General features: G+C 60.1%; 1 protein-coding gene across 5 annotated transcripts in view; it reads left to right on the forward strand.

The window, feature by feature from the left end:
• The first annotated feature begins 7,603 nt into the window (after positions 1–7,603).
• CBFA2T3 (CBFA2/RUNX1 partner transcriptional co-repressor 3) overlaps positions 7,604–16,154 on the forward strand; it is a 29,075-nt gene continuing 20,524 nt past the window's right edge. For 2 of the 5 annotated variants that reach the window (XM_065848189.2, XM_071814552.1), the window contains exon 1: positions 7,604–7,827. In XM_065848189.2, the coding sequence (XP_065704261.1) occupies positions 7,758–7,827 (70 nt within the window). In that variant the 5' untranslated portion in view covers positions 7,604–7,757. Of the gene's footprint in view, positions 7,828–15,612; positions 15,897–16,154 lie in introns of those variants that run through there. The other 3 variants (XM_065848192.2, XM_065848193.2, XM_071814551.1) reach the window with 3 other exon arrangements.

A 16,154-nucleotide genomic window follows, 5' to 3' on the forward strand; every position in this document is an offset into this window, starting at 1 on the left:
AGCCATTAGTCCTGGCAACATCAAAGGGCTCCTCTGCTGGAAAATGAAAATCCTCATTAACTAATAAAAAGCCCATCGCTCACTCTGTCTCTAATATAATTAACAGCAGCCAAGACTTCAATTAAGGTTTTATCCAAACTTCAAAATGCCACTCTCTCTCTTTCCATAATTACAGTGATCGCAGCAGTTCCAGCCTTCAGCAGGTTCCTCTGGCCGTGCACACGCGTGTGCGCAGCCCCTGTGGCCGTGGGGACAGCACCATGGCTGGGGACACAGTGCCTGGGGCGGACATCCCAAATAGGAAATGTTTGTGCAATTTGCTGCTTGGCCGGGTGGCTCTGACTTCAGCAGGGAAATATGCTGTGGGTGATGGGAATGGGCCAGTTTGCCCCCAGCTCCCCTGTGGTAGCTGGGGGATGCTCATCTGGCTCTGGGGATGGCAAAGGCTGGGGCTGGGGAGCCTCATGCCGCGTTATCACAGGAGTATGTCACCCTGTCCCCCAGCCAGCATCCTGAAGCCCCAAAGCCACCCCAAGGGAGGTGGCAGCATCGGCTGACTGCCCTCAGCCTGCCTCAATGTCCCTGGAAGGATGCTGTGGACAGTAAACCCCTGTCACCCTGCCTGGCACCAGGACACTGGCACTGTCACAGCCATGGCAATGATGTCCCCAAGCCCAGTCCCAGTCAGCTGCTGCTCGTCGGGCAGGAGACCCCTCCAGCCTCCATGCCCATCCTCACACCTTCAAGCAGGAACAGGAGTCATGTTCGTTTTAGGAAGGAAAAGAGTGACTGTGTGACTGAAGTCCTTAAATCCAAATAAACCACAACTTTCATAAACCCATTTTTCCTCTTTTTATTAACCTGGTAGAACACTGGCTGGGTTTTTGCCCTGTCTTTCTCCCAGTTCGCAGCCTCCCTTTCCCACATGCCACCCTTTGCAGCCCCGAGGCTGTAAGATGTCGCTCCCCCAGCCACCCATCAGTGCCACCAGCTCTGATTTGCAGTGTTCAGGACCCCAGGAGGTTTTCAGGGTAGGAGCTGGGAACCTTTCCCTGTTCCTCTGGGAGGTGATGGCCACAGCACAGCCTCAGAGTGGCCCTGATGGCAGCAGGATGCTGAGTGTCCCAGGGACACATAGGGATGCTGCATGCCTTGGAGATATGGGTGGGGGGGATGCTGAGCAGCCCATGGATGTGCAGGGATGCTGGGTTTCCTAGGGATGCAGTGATGCTGGGTGCCCCAGAGATGCACAGATGCTGGGTTTCCCAGGGATCCTGAGTGCCCCAGGGATGTGCGGGGATGCTGAGCGTCCTTGGGATGCAGGGATGTTGGGTGCCCTGGGGATGCAGAGGAATGCTGGATGCCCCAGGGATACAGGGATGCTGGGTGCCTCAGGGATGTGCAGAAGGATGCTGAGTCCCCCAGAGATATGCAGGGATGCCAATACTCCAGGGATACAGTGATGTTGGGTGCCCCGGGGATGCACAGATGGTGGGTTTCCCAGGGGTGCTGAGTGCCTCAGCAATGCAGGGAAATGTCTGAGCACCCCAGAGATGTGCAGAGATGTGGGGTGCTGCGCTCATGCACAAGACAACCAATGTCCCACGCTGGATGGGCTCAAGCCCTTGTTCCCACACGTCTGGGGACCCAGGACAGGCAAGGGAGAGTCCAGCTGGGTGCATTGGGGGAGCAGACCTGTCAGGAGACACAGATGGCAGCTCTCTTGGAGTGACGGGGACCATAATCCTCCCCATGGGTCCCATTATCATCTCTATCTGGTGAAAAAACTCTCATCCTGGATGTGTCTAATCCTAATCACTCCCTATTGCACAGGACCACTTCAGACAGGCCAGACGGACAGACGAGGCCTCCTCCTGCCCCGCATATCTGCACAGGCAGTCCCCAGCCCAGGGGGGTTGGGAAGAGGCCACCCCTTTGCTCCTAATCTCTCTGCCAAGCCTTCATTTAAAAGGGGATTTGCTGTTTATTCCCTCTGCAGGCTGTGTGATCATTACAGGGGGTCAACATCTGATCTGGGAGAGCCTTGTTAAAAAATAATAATGGCATGCTAATTTGAGAGAGGGGAGGCTGAGGGGCTGGGTAATGCACTGGTGAGGTTCCAGGCCCAAGAGCATCACTTGGACTCGTTGTCTGCAATGAAAGGTTCGCATCTCTGTGGCAGCGGCCAGCCAGGGATGTCACCGAGATGTCCCTTTCAAGCCGCCTCACTTGCTCGTTTAATTCAATCCTCTACTGCTTCCACATCCCTATCTATGGCAGCGGTGGGTGTGGGCAGGATGGTCATCACTTGGGGGATGTCTCCCGCTGCCTGCCCAGCCCTGGGGCTGTCTGAGGCTGCTGGGAGGGGGGAGAATAAATCCAGAAGGGAAAATATCCAGCAGCAGGTGCAGCTTGCGACAGGTCTGAATGGCTGCCAGCCAGCCTGGAAATCCCAACCACATCTGTTCTCATCAGTTGGACACCAGATGGGCCCTGGGTTAGTATTTTGGGCTGGGGTTAGCTTGGGGGGGGCTGAGGCAGAGGCAAGGGGGGCTGGCTTCCCCAGCCTGGGCTGATCACACGCCACCTGCATTCCCCCGGATATTTAGCCCTGTATTTTTAGCACATTTTGCCAGCTGGAGACCAGATCCCTCTTGGGGTGTGGAGTAGGTCAAGGCTACAGCAGAGACCCCAGTGCTCCCTGCCAGCCCCAGCTCTGCTCCCCACTTCTCACCCCAAATCCTCTGACAAAACTCTGTTCCTCGCCCACCCTGGTCCTGCAAGCATCTGTCAGGCGAGAGCTACAGTGCCCTGCATGCACAAAAGCCCTGCTGAAGTGCTAAATATTATAATATTAACCCCCAATATTCTTCGCCACAGCCGCACATCTAATTACCCAGTGGATTAGTACTGTCTCAACCCAGAGAACATCTCATTCGCATCCTCGTGTCCTCCTGCCCCTGGTATCGGGTTGGCACAGGAATGGCTGCATCCTCCTGCATTGGTAGCTCCAAAAACTGCTGCACATGCTGGGGCCGGCCCTGTGTATCCCAGCCCCATGCACCTCAATCCTGTGTACCCTGGCCCTGTACACCCCAACCCTGTGCACCCAGCCCTGTGCACCTTAGCCCCAGGCACCCCAGCCCCACAGGATGAGATCCCAATCTCCCTGCTCACTCGCCGTCGCAGCAGATGCTGCTCACCAGCCTCCCGGCTTCTGCCTATTTTCAGGAGCATGTTGGTGGATAAATCTGGCACCATGTGGGCTTGAGGCTCCTGGCAGTGTGGTGGCTGCTGCCCCATGCCATGTTCTCGGGCGTCGTGTCTCCCTGTGAGAGCTGGGAGCATTGAGGGCACAGATGAGGCCATGCGTGCTGGCTGGGGCTAAGAGGGTCCCCAATGGCTTTGTCTGGTCTAACGTACAAGCAGGGGGACACCACCACCTGCCTGCCCCTTCCTGCAGGGCTGGGGTGATCAGGGCAGCTCTTCCCTCCTCATCTCTCTCTGAGTTCCGTGACCCGGCCAAACTGGGAGCCCACAGCTGCTCCAATAAGAGGACAAAAGCGATGAATGCAGAAACACAGCTGTGGGGAGTGGAGCACGCAGGGACTTGCATGCCCATGAGGAGGAGGATGTGCCTTCCCCCAACCCTGCCCCTGCCCAGCTGGGAGACTGCAAGGGGCCCTTTCTCTCTACATCTTCCCCCAATCCCACTGCCCCTGTGCACACACAGACCCATCACTGTCCGCATCCCACTGTCTCCATCTCCATCTCCATTTCCATCATCTCCGTCTCCATCTTTGTTTTCATCTTCATCCCCATCCCCATTCCCATCCCCATCTCTGTCCCAGTCCCCACCTCCATTTCCATTTCCATCCCCATCCCCATCTCTATCCTCATCCCTGTCCCCATCCCAGTCTCCATCCCCATCCCAATCTCCATTTCCATCCCCATCCCTCGTCCTCCACCCCGAAGCCTAAAGGTGCCGACACAGCCCCAGGGACCATCAGGGATGCTGCACCCAGGGCACAGAGCCCAGCACCCTGACTGGGGACAGCTGCGCGTCCCCGTGGCTGGCAACAGTCGTTCTGCTCCCCTCTCTTCCTCCCCTCTCTCTCCCTTTCTGAAAATTGATAATTAACCTTTTGTCCATGGGGCTGTTGTGTTTATTTGGTGCAGGCGGCTGCAGGGCGCTGATATGGAAATCGCAGCCTGCAGCAGCTCCCTGTCCTCCCCGCAATCTGCAGCCGTGCACAGCCGTTGGGCAGAGATAAGCAGGTGCTTATTCACGGCCCTGCAGCTGCCTGCGAGGGCAGCCCTACCTGATCACTCCAATCTCGGTGAAAAACTACTTGAGGTTAGGCTGCCGTGATGGAGAGAGGTGATAGGGACCGCGCCAGACAGCTCCTCCAGCTCCCGCTTCGCCTCCACCCGCGTTTCTGCCTCCCTCTGCCCATGTCCTCTCCACTCCTTCGTCTCCTGCTCTGTCTTCCTTCTTATCTCCCTCTCCACATTCCTTTGATTTCTTCTTTTTTTTCTTTTTCTTTTTTTTTTCCTCAAAGAATTTGTCTTTGTGTTTCATGTGAACTCTCAGCAGTTCCCGTCTCCTGGCTCAGCTGCCTCTCTCCTTCCCATCCCCAGCTCCTGCATCTCCTGCCTTTGCACCCACATCCACATTTCCCTGGGCTGGAAGAGGCAGGTTTAGGCATCGGTGTATAAACCTGCATCCCACCCATCCCATCCCATCCCATCCCATCCCATCCCATCCCATCCCATCCCATCCCACTCGACCCCATCCCATCCCATCCCACCCCATCAAAACCACACACTTGTATGCAGCCCAGGCCATGTGTGTCCCACCCCACCCCAAAAGGCAGCACCCACTTTGGGTGGCAATGGTCTCTTTTCGGTTCCGGCAGCTGCCAGTGATGTTTTGCTTTGCTCACGGATTATTGCTGTGACTTCCTTTCACCTCGGGTTTCCCACCCGGGGGTGGCCGCATCACTGTTAAACAGAAAAGGGAAGGCAGCGGGTGCTACAGGCGGCAGGGGGGTGTGTGTGTGAGCACCTCCGGGGGAACTCCCCAGCACCGGGGCACTGTGCGGTGCCAAGCACGGGGTTGGCGCGGCCCTGGTAAGTGTGAAGGTGGGTGGCGGGTGCCCTGGCTGCCCCCGGGGTTTCTGCCCTCCTGCTGCCCTCATGCTCCGAGCGTGGGGGTGGTGGGAGCCCATCCTGCTTCTGCACCGGTGGGGGAAGTTTCTGCTCTGCAGCAAACCTCTCTGACTCAGAGAGAAACTGGCTGGGAGCACCAGCAAGCTCCCCAGAGGGTTGGGGGGGAGCTCTCCTGTGCCCCAAGATGTCTGGGGTTCCCCCCATGCTGAGGCTGACCCCAGGGGTTCCCCCCACACCAAGGCAGACCCCAGGGTTTCCCTCCATGCCAGGGCATTCCCCATCTGGTGCAGGCGCCTGCAGCTGCCTGGGCAGGTGCTCTCCTGTTTCCCTGCAAAGAAAACCCTCCGGCTGCAGGTGACACAGGGGACACGGGGCCACAGCTGGGGGGGATTTTCCTGGCCAGCCCTGATACCCTCTGGTTTCAACTTGCTGCCCTGGGACACTCCCCAGGAGCCACCACTGCCATTTAATCCCCCATGCACTTTCTGCCTCCTGGCGCAGGTGAGCCTGACCCTCACTGCACGGCAACTTGGCAAAACCCCAAACCAACAATGCTGAGCCCACCTGGGCCTGTGGCCACCCATCCCACCAGAAATAAAAGAGGAAGAAGCAAGAGCACGAAACACGGATGTAAACTCTTCTGCTCAGTGGGACAGGCAGCTGGGAGCCCTCCCCTCCCTGCAGCCACACGGTGCCAAAAGTCCTTGGTCCCCATGGCCGGGCTGCTCTGCCTTCACTACTGGGGTACAAGCATCACCACAGTGGATGGGATGGAGCTGGGATCCCCCAGCATCGCTGGGATACAGGATTCAGGTCCAGGGCATGCTGGGGGCAGCTACAGCATCCCCCCTCCAGTGTGCAGCCCTGGCTGGGTTGGGGCTGCAGTTCGTGGCCATGTGGTCCTTTCCCCTGGTGCATCGGCCCCATGCTGGGGCTTTCCCTCATCTCCCTGCAGCACCCAGACTGTGATCACCATCCCCTGGGACCATGGGCTGCACCCAGAGGAAAGAGATGCTGCAAATCTTGCCAGTGACACCCCACTTTACCCCACTCTGCCTGCAGCCTGTGTCCCCGCAGCACAGCACCTCTCACCTCCACACTCTGGGACCCTCCTTCCCACTTACCCCCCACTGTCCCTTTGCCATTGTCCCCCCTCTAGGAGCCCCAGGCCACGGACATGAAGCGGGGAGCCCCGAGTACCATCTGCGAGAGCCCAGGTGGCCGCCGAGACACGCCATCTGCTCAGCCACCTTCGGGGACCGTGCAGGCGCTGCTGTATTTTTAGGACACGTTTCCTCCCTCCCACCTGCAGCCCAGAGCTGCCTTTCAGTTTTCTAACAAGTTGTTTCTCTTGCTGGCGGCTGTCGCAGAGCCCAGTGTCTGGTGCACAGAGGGCTGGTGTGGGGGTGCAGGGATGGACGGCAAGGAGGGGCTCAGCACTCGCCGGGGGGGTTATCCCAAGTGCCGGGTGGGTCAGGGTGATGCCTGGAGGAGGCTGGTACAGGGACCCCGTCTGGCTCATGCGTGGTGTGGATGCTGCAGCTGCAGTCCATGGTGTTGGCAGCAGCCAGCGGACATCCTTGTCTCCATGGCTGTCCCCAGGTAGAGGGGTCAGCAGGTCGCAGGGCTGTAGCAAGGGCAGTGAGCCCTTGGTGTTGCAGCATGCTGGTTGTGCTGGGCTGTGCCATGCTGGCAATGGTGTGCTACACTGCAGCAGCTGTGCTGTGCCAGACTGCACCACATCGTGCCAGGCTACACCACGCTGTGCTGCAGCTATCCCCATGTGGCACAGGCTACGGCAACACGATGCACCACAGCACCATCCTGCACCACGCTGTGTTGCACCATGCCGGCCATGCCATGCTGGGCTGCATCATGCTGTCTGTACCGCACTGGCTTGTCAGTTCAGTGCTGCACCTTGACAGCTGTGCCATGTCATGCCATGCCACACTGTGCCACATTGTGCTGGCTATGCCATGCCATGCTGCATGGTGCTGCCTGTGCTGAGCTGCACCCTTGCCAGCCATACCATGCCATATCATGTCAGTTCTGCTATGTCGTGCTGCACCATGCTGCTCATGCCAAGGCGCACCATGACAGCTGTGCTCTGCCACGGCAGCCGTGCCATGCCATGCTGCACCATGCTGGTGCTGCCATGATGCATGGTGCTGCCAGTGCCAAGTTGCACCGCGCCAGCACCTCACAGTGAGGAAGTGAAGCTGGCGTGAAGGGGAAGTTGTTGGGAAGTCAGAGCGGAATGGCTGATAGGGAAGACAGAGCTGGGCTTGGTCACAGATGGTTCCTGTTGGGGAAGGACACGGGTGCAGCTGCCTGGTCTCCCCCCGCCCGCCGCATTATCACTGCCCGGCAGCTGTTCACCTTCCCCCTCACCATGGGACACGGCTCTGCTGCCACCCCGACCCCGGTTGTCACATGAAGGGCCCTTGAAGCAGGGCAGGACACCCTGCACCCCACTGCACCCCACCAGTGCTCTGCATCTCCCTCCTGCACTGACACATGGGAGTAGGCTGGTTGTGCCAGCCCCTGCCAGGTTCATAGCACCGGGGTGCTGACACCCTCCCAGGATGCCCAGAGGACCCCACAAGCAGGACGACCACCTTTCCTGGGCCAGGGCAGCGGGCAGGACCACCCAAGGTAAGGCCGAGGCAGCAGTGGGAGGAAGGCGGTGGTGGGTGGCTGAGGACCATCCTGTGATGCAGGTGACTCACCCCAGTGTCACATGCAGCCTCGGGGGACAGATGCTCCCCGAGGGCAGCACATGGCTGGTGCCCGTCAGTGCATTCCTGTGGGGACCAGCTGGCAGGAGCAGGGAGCCAGGGCATGGCCAAACCTGCAGCACCATGGGGCACCGTGAACTCACTGGCACAGGGACCCATTCAGAGTCTGCTCTGCAATTAATCTTAATGAATAATCAGCCATGGTTAGGTTTCATTTACAAAGTTTCAGTCCTCTGTTTACTGGGGTTTTTTGTTAATTCTCGGGTCAGTGGCTCACGTGTGGCTCAGGAGCGTGCTTCCACGCTGGCCTCCAGCAGCGGCTGCATCCTGCGTGCAGCAGGTTTGTGCCACCAGGGTAAGGATCCCACCTCATGGCAACACCAAGGCTCTGTATGACCAGGGCATCCCGTGGCCCTGTGTTGGGGCATCCCCCCAGCAGTGGCCATGCAAAGGGTGAGGGGCATCCCACAGCCCCCCACCAATTTCAGGGGGGCCCAGGGCCTGTGCCCAGCACGGGCAGGAAAGCGACTGCCGGCTGAGTCACCGGTGTTTGTCTGTCCCAAGTGAACAATACTGGCCCTTGACCTCACTTCCCCTCGCACACTGCACTCCGTGCCAGCACGGTGCTCCAGCCGCAGCCGCCTGCCCTGCCACCGGTCCTGGCACCCACCCCACAGGTTGGGGATGCAGAGAGGACAGGGGGGAGGGCAGCGGTTGGGGGGCACCCTGTGTGCTGCTCCCATCATGTTGTGCCAGTTCGTCACAGCTGGGAGCTGCGCTGGGGTCCCTGTCCCCAGACCTGCCACCCACAGCAACGTCCGGTGCATTCCCAGCGAGGGGCATCCGCCGATAAGGCGCCGGGAGCTGGGCAATGCCACAGCGGCTCGGCGGGCGCCAGTGACCGGATGGCTGCAGCCAGGGGAGCTGTGCAGATTGCTGTGGGCTTGCTGAGCTGCCGGTTAGGAGGTTGGCAGGAGAAATGTTTATTTTGTTGGCCAAATATCTCTGCAAACTTCCTGATTTCCTTGCAGCCGGCGAGGCAGTGATAGGGCTGGTGAAGCCGTTGCCTGCCCCGTGCTCTGGCTTCGGCGTGGAGAGCTGTTATCTCCACCATGCAGCAGGCAGGGAAGAGGTGGAGAAAGGGAAATGAAATACAACAGAGGTGGCACATTTTTTGCTCTTGATAACAAGCCCTGCTTTTAGCCTGGGAACTCTGAAACGATGCAGGTGGCCAGAGACATCCGCAACGTCCCCCACTGCATCTGGACATTGTAACGAATCCCAGACGTCCCTGCCGCCAGCCCGTGGCTCCCTGTGGCACGACACAGATCAGCATTGACCTCTCCGTGGCCAGAGCTGAGTGTTGGGGCATTTTGACTCTGGCGGGGGCCTGAAATAAGTTCCTTGTGGGTTGGAGTGACGGCAGGCTGTGCCACACCGCCTCCCGCTAGCTGCGATCGATTTTTGCAGGGATGCAAGGTGTTGTAAGTGCGATGCAAGCTAATTACATTCCCATCGTTAAAGAGCCTGGTGCAGGCAGTTGCAGGCTGTGGGATCAGGAAGGATGGGAAGCAGGCAGGTACCCCTGGTTTGTAGGGGAGAAGGGGGATGTGAACCCATGGTTAACCCCAATGGGGCTGCCCACGGCAGGGCTGAGTGATGCTCCCAGGTCTTCAAGCCCTGGCGTCGCACCAAGGTTATGCATCCCCAGGCAGTGTCAGGGGCCAGGCCCCAAGGATGTGGCTTTTGTGGAAGCTCAGCCTCCCCATGGCAAAAAAAGGTTGGAAACTTGGCCCCCAGCAGCCACAAAACTTTAATGCACCCAGAGAATGGTGCCATATCCCAAAGTCTCCCTGTCTTTAAGCCAAGCCGGTGATTTTTTGGAGCCTGCAGCACAGGGTAAGCAGGAATGATAAGCAGTAGGGGCTGGTTTCCCTTTGAATGCCACAAAGCAGGAACGAATCTGTCAGCCAGGAAAACAGGATTTATTTTTTTTTTTTTACTTAATGTTCATGGAAGTTGTGCAAAAGCCACAAAGCCTCCAGGTCTGCTTCCCGGCGGTGACAGCCGGGGACTGCTCCTTCCAGCCCTTGGCTGAGGAATCAAGGGGCTGAGGTGGCTGTTGGGGGGGTGACCCCAAGGTTGGGGACCTCCATGAGTGGGCACAGAGGGAAGCCAGGCGCAAATGAACCCCCTTTCTTCAGCAAGGCTGCCAAGTGGCACTTCCTGCTGAGCAGATGTCACCGTAGCGGATGCAGCTGTGGCGGGCGATAGCCGGTGGGCGAGCAAGCTGTCCTCCCCAGCCACTGCCTCCCCAGCAGCCCCTTATCTCCCCCACGCATTCCCCAATGAATTAACGCACAGGGAAAGGCAGTGCCAGCCAGGGCTCCTGCTGCGAGAAAAATGCCAAGGAAAGAGCACCAGGGGCTGCAGCCAAGCTCCCACCGCTCACTCCGGGATGGATTTAGGTGCTGAGATTCAGACCATTGAGTCTGTGGATGCGGCCAGGGCAATGGGATCATCGTGGATACGTTGATCCTTCCCAGCCCAGCAGCTCCCGAGCACAGTATCCTCATGGGGATGTTCTGAGCAAATGGGTGCCTGTGCAAAATGCGGCTTTGCATGGTGCGACAGCTCATGAGCTGTCCCACGCTGTTCCCAAGCTCTGGGCAGGCACCGCTGGCACAGCCACATCTAGTGAGAACCACAGAGGCACCGGGGATTCTCTGGGAAGGAGAGGATAGAGATTGAAAAACCCTCTGTCTGTTTAAACAGACAGACCCGCTGGGGGTGACACAGGAAACCTGTGGCACGGCAGAACTGAGCACCGGCACGGCTCGGTGCCTTCACCTCCAGACGAGCCTCCCCAAGAGCCAAGCCACGGCAGGACCCCCGGCACGGTGCAGTGGAGGGGCCGCCAGTGCCCACGGGTGCAGGTCTGCTGCAGTGTGATAAACCACCACCTTGGGCTTTTTTAACAAGCCTGAGGCTGGTGAAGGGGGGATGCAGCCTGAACAGCAATCAGCTCTTACCAGCACATGGGGAAGTGACGGGGCTGAGCCCAAACCCGGGCTGCGAGGGCTGAGAAGGGGAACAACATGGTGCTGGGGAGATGCAGGATGCTGAGCAAGAGCTACAGGGAGAGAAGTGGTGGGTCAGGATGGATGGTGGGGAACCGTGAGGTGTGAGAAGAGACCCCAGCACCGTGGTGACTGCAAAGCCACAAGTGTGGCACAGGGCTGGGGCTGCCCCAGCAGCCGCGTGAGCTGGTGGCACCCACGACATTGCCCCCCAACCATCTGCTTGGCCTCGATAGCTGCTGGGGTCATGTGCGCGGGCAGATAGCGGGCCTGGCTGGCGCATGGTGGTGACCATTTCCTGCAAGGGTTGGTGCCGGTTGCCCTCAGCTGCCTCCACTGAGCACCTTATCTGCTGGTGTGCACCGTGCCAAGCCCCAGTGTCCCCCGCCTTGTCTCCAGGCTGTGATGCGGGTACCCCCTTTGCTTGGGGCAGGTCCTCAGCATCTCCCTGAGCATCACTGGTGCAGCATCTCCCAGCAGAGATGGAGGACATCCCTCCTCCCCATGGGTCCCATGAGCAGGAATGATGGGTGATGGTACCAACACCATCCTGCAGGACCCAGACACCCATGGGGGGGTACTGGTGGCATTGGCAGGCACAGGGCAGGATGTGCAGCGACAGGGGATGCTGGTGCCTCCTAACAAAGGCAGCAGGAATCGCCATAGCATGTGCAGCAAATCCCCGCACTGTCACAGGCTGCACCATCAATCACGCACCAGCGTGACCAACACCGACTCGTCACCAGAGTTTCCATCCTCTCTGCTGGGTGGGAACCACAGGGCCCCATCCTGCCCTGGCTCCAGATTTGCTGGGGAAAGGATTGCCAGGCCGGGGCTGGGACAGATCCAGGGAGGCTGTTGGGCCTCGGCAGGTGTTTATCTCCTGGCCCGGCCATCGCTCTCCCACTGCAGCAGAGTGGGGCCACCGGCTCTGCCCAAGTGGGGCTGGTCCCATTGTGTGCCCCACTGCGCCATATCCACTCCGTGCAGCTGGGGAGCTGAGGGATGGGGGATGTTTCCCCATCAGCACTGACCCCAGTGATGCCAGATCCCCCTTCATCCCTACCCGTGGGACCCACATGTGCTGTGGGTGTGTGGCCGTGGGGCACAGGGCAGTGCCCAGTCAGCAGCCACCAGGCCGGGTCGGGGGGCATGAAGGGGTTAAGCCGGGGAAGTTTGCTCACTGGCGGCAATGATTTAAACCAGACAGAAAGGTTCTGTCATCCATCACACTAACAGCCAGATCATTGTGTTTTAAAGTGTCTGTAATTGCAGCAATACAGAGACTGGGAGAAAGATAAAGGCTGGGAAGATGCAAATGGGGAGGGGAAGCACCAGCCCACTGCACCCAGCAGGGAGAAACCCGGGGAGCCCTGGGGCCAGGCGTGCTCGGGACTGAGCGGGGACAGGGATGGGGACAGGGATGGGGACAGGGATGGGGACAGCCGAAGGGTGGCCCGGGCATCCTCCTGCCTCCTGCTGGGGATGATGGCACTGGGTGGGTGCTGGGGCATCCCCCCAGCAAGTGGGAGCATCCACAAAACAGCTCAAGCAAATAAAACCAGGGACAAGCGAAGGCAGGGAAAGGTCCAGAGTGGGTGCTAGACTCTATCTGCTTTACTCAAAATACTACCTTTATATTACTTCTGTCTTGCAGTAGCCAGCTCCATCATTATCCCTGGCTCACTTCTCTCCCTATCTCCTCTCTGTTGGAATCTAGGGATCCCTGGGAACAGAGTGCAAAGGATGCTGAGGTCCTGCCCAAGGTGTGCAAGGAGGTGGCTATGGGCACAGCCACGGGTGCCAGGACTTTGTCCTGGTGGCCAAGGCCATGTGCAAGCACGCTGGCAGGGAATTCTTAAAATTCAGACGAGTCTCACCGAATAAAGCGGGCTAACACAAATGTTTATTTTCACAGTAGTGAATTATGACTTCAATAGACCAAAATTACAGGCTGCGCGCGTGGAATAGAAACGAAGCAGACCCTGCCACCCAAACGTTGCTGGGGAGGATGTGGCATGGCTCCCTCCTGCCCAAGCTTGGTCTCAGCTAAACAACCTTGCCAGATATTTGGTAGCACCCTTCAGCTACACCTCAGATTAACCAGGAGCTGGAGAGGTCGTGGCTTTTCCCAGCGAGTTCCTGCGAGGGACCCGCCGGGAAAAGCCACGACCTCTCCAGCTCCAAGAGCGTTGTCACCTCCATGGTCAGGTCCCTGTTCCCAAAGGAGCCCTGTGCTGGCACCCCAGAAAACAGGGGCTCTGCCATGGGGATGCTCTCAGGTTGCCTTGGTGGTGGCTGGTGCTCCCCCATGCCTTGATGTGTGTGCCGTGCACTGTGTGCCCAAATGTGCATGCCGCCAGTATTTGCATTTGCCATGCTGTGCCGTCTATGCAAAGCCAGGGGGGCAGCGGGACGGGTGTGCAGCTGCGCACGGGGGCGGATTTTCCTCCACTGCTGGTGGGGCCATGACATTCATCTGCAAAAACCTTCTTGAAAATGGTCCCATGAAGAATGACGGCAGCGTAGGAAGGGACAGGAACAGGGACAACCCCAGTGCTTCAGGCAGGGTGCACAGCAGCAGCGGGTGTGATGCTGTGCAGTGCGCAAACTCCGTGCCGACCAGTGTAGGTATGAAAAATTCAGACCTGCTCATTCCAATGAAGCAGGGAAATGCTCTGAACCTCCCCTGATGTTGGTGCTGGGCCACTGTGAGAGCAGTAGGACAAGACACATCAACTTTTGGGGGGAACAAGCAGGACAAAACTGGAGCTGGAGGTCAGAATGGCCAAGAGTGGGGTGGAGGGGGCTGGCTTGGGGTCTTGCAGCACTGCCCCTCTGCAGCCCTGTCAGTGGGGTGACGTGGGTGGGAGTTTGGCTGTGCAGTGGCCAGGTAATGGCCATTTACTGGCTGTGCAATGGCCATGCAATGGTCATGCAGTGGTCACGTAATGGTCATTTACTGGCTGTGCAATGGTCATGCAGTGGTTATATGATGGTTATGCAGCGGCCATGCAGCAGTTGCCTTTGCGGTGTCTTTGCAGTGACTGCGCAGTAGCTGTGCATCGGTCACGCCAGGGCCACGCACTGGCTGTTGAGTGGCCGTGCAGCGGTTCTGCAGCAGCGGTGCCACCCAACACCCCAGCAGCGGTTGTGCAACAGCCGTGCAGCGGTGACTCGCCGCCTGGCAGGGCCGCCGCAGTCCCCAGCGCCCAAGCCCTGGGAAGCGGGCGAGGATGAGTCATACAACAACCATATGGGCGGCAAAGGCTCTGCACAGCAACTCGCAGAGGGAAGGCAGCTGCCAAGCAGAGTAATTACGCAAAGAGGCAAGGCTTCAGCTCGCAGGGAAATTAGCAGGGCTTGCGTTACCCGGTGCACAAGCAAGCAACAACATCGTAGTAGCTTTTGAGGGAGAGGGAAATTTTTAGTGCTCCCCCCAGTTGGCTTGGGGCATGCAGGAAGGGCACGCCGAGGGGCAGGCAGCCCTGCAAATGCATGCACAGTCATGCACCGCTGCCATGCACCACTGCCGGGGTGGGCCCCGCTGGCATTCCCGCAGCCCCGGTGCTGCACAGCCACCCTAGGGAGCCCCTCCAAGGCCAAGCAGCCACCCTAGGGAGCCCCTCCAAGGCCAAGCAGGGTGGGGGGGCACCCTGAGACCAGGCAGGGATGAGTGTATGGACCATGGAGTGCTAACAGGTGCTCTGCTTGTGGGGTTTATGGCTGCGCGTGTGGCTGCTCCTGCTGCAACCCCGGCCCTCAGGCCTTTGGGAAGCAGAACAACCACAACTCCGGCCCCCTGCTGCCCCCCAGCCCCTTGCAAACACCCCCACCCTGCTCCACCCCCTGCAAGTCCCAGCCCGGGCTCCTTGACTGTTCCCACGACCCCAGACGAGCCCTGGGCCCATGCCCTTGCTGCCACCCATCCCACACAACCAACTCCTGGCCTCTTGAAAATCCCAGCCCTGACTCCTTGCAAATCCGCAAAACATTTGTAGCCACCCACCCACACTTTGCAACTCTCCATCTTCAGCAGCCCTCAATCCCTTGTGATCTTTGAACCTTTTGCAGACCCCAGTCTCCTGCAGTCCTCAAACCCCGTGCACCCCCTGCACGGCTCCCCGCGGGTTCCGGTGCAGTCCCCAGGCCCCGTGCATCCCCCATTGCCCCGTGCAGCCCCCGGTGCCGTGCAGCCCCATGTTCCTGTGCAGCCCCAGGCGCCATGCAGCCTCGTGTCCCCGTGCAGCACCATGTCCCCGTGCAGCCCCCCAGTGCCGTGCAGCACCGTTTCCCCGTGGAGCTCCCCGCTGCCCTGCAGCACCGTTTCCCCGTACCTCCCGCTCCCCCTCCGTTGCCGCGCACCCCGGGGGTCGCCGCTCCGGTGGCGGCGGCGGGGCGCCCCCTGCCGGGCGCGGTGCAGGCACCGTCTAAGGCAGCGGCGCGGGCGGGCGGCGCTCACTCCGGGGCGGGCGGGCGGCGCGGCGACAGCGGCGGCGGCAGCAGCGGGCGCTGCGGGCGGCCCGGCCCGGCACGGAGCGCGGCCGCGGACGCCCCATGGCCGCGACGCGGCGCCGGAGGATGCGCCGCCGGGCAGCGCGCAGGGGGTGAACCAGCCCCGCGGATTTACCGGCTTCTCCTTCTCCGCCCTTCCCCGCTTCTCCGGTGCCCCCGCTCCGGGGGGAGGGGAAGCGCCCTGACGCCCGGGCTGGCGGCCCCCGGTGGCCCCGGGCGCGGCGAGCGGCGGCGGGCAGGTGTCGGGGGCAGCCGCCGCCGCGGGGCCGCGCTCCGCCCGCACCGGCCTTAACCGGGCCGGGGCCGCCGCCGGGGGCCGCTACCGGCTCTGCCCGCTCCTGTCGGCCCCTGCCTTGGGACTTACCTCACGCCGCCGCCACACCTCAGGACGGTAAGTGCCGTCCGCGGCCGGGAACGGGGACGGGGAGGCTCCGAGGGAAGAGATGCTGGGGATGCTGCCGGTGCCCGGGGCGGTGCTCCCGGTGCGCAAGAGTCAGGGAGGCTCTCGGTTCTCGGGTGGTGCTCCCTGTGTGCAGGGGAGTCAGAGGCTCACGGTGCCTCGAGGATGCTCCCGGTACGCAGCGGTCGGGGATGCTCCCGGTGTCGGGGAAGCTGCCGGTGCTCGAGCCAGCGCGGTCCCCGCCGCCGC

Source organism: Patagioenas fasciata, chromosome 13 (genome assembly GCF_037038585.1).
Source record: "Patagioenas fasciata isolate bPatFas1 chromosome 13, bPatFas1.hap1, whole genome shotgun sequence".
Classification (NCBI taxonomy): Eukaryota; Metazoa; Chordata; class Aves; order Columbiformes; family Columbidae; genus Patagioenas; species Patagioenas fasciata.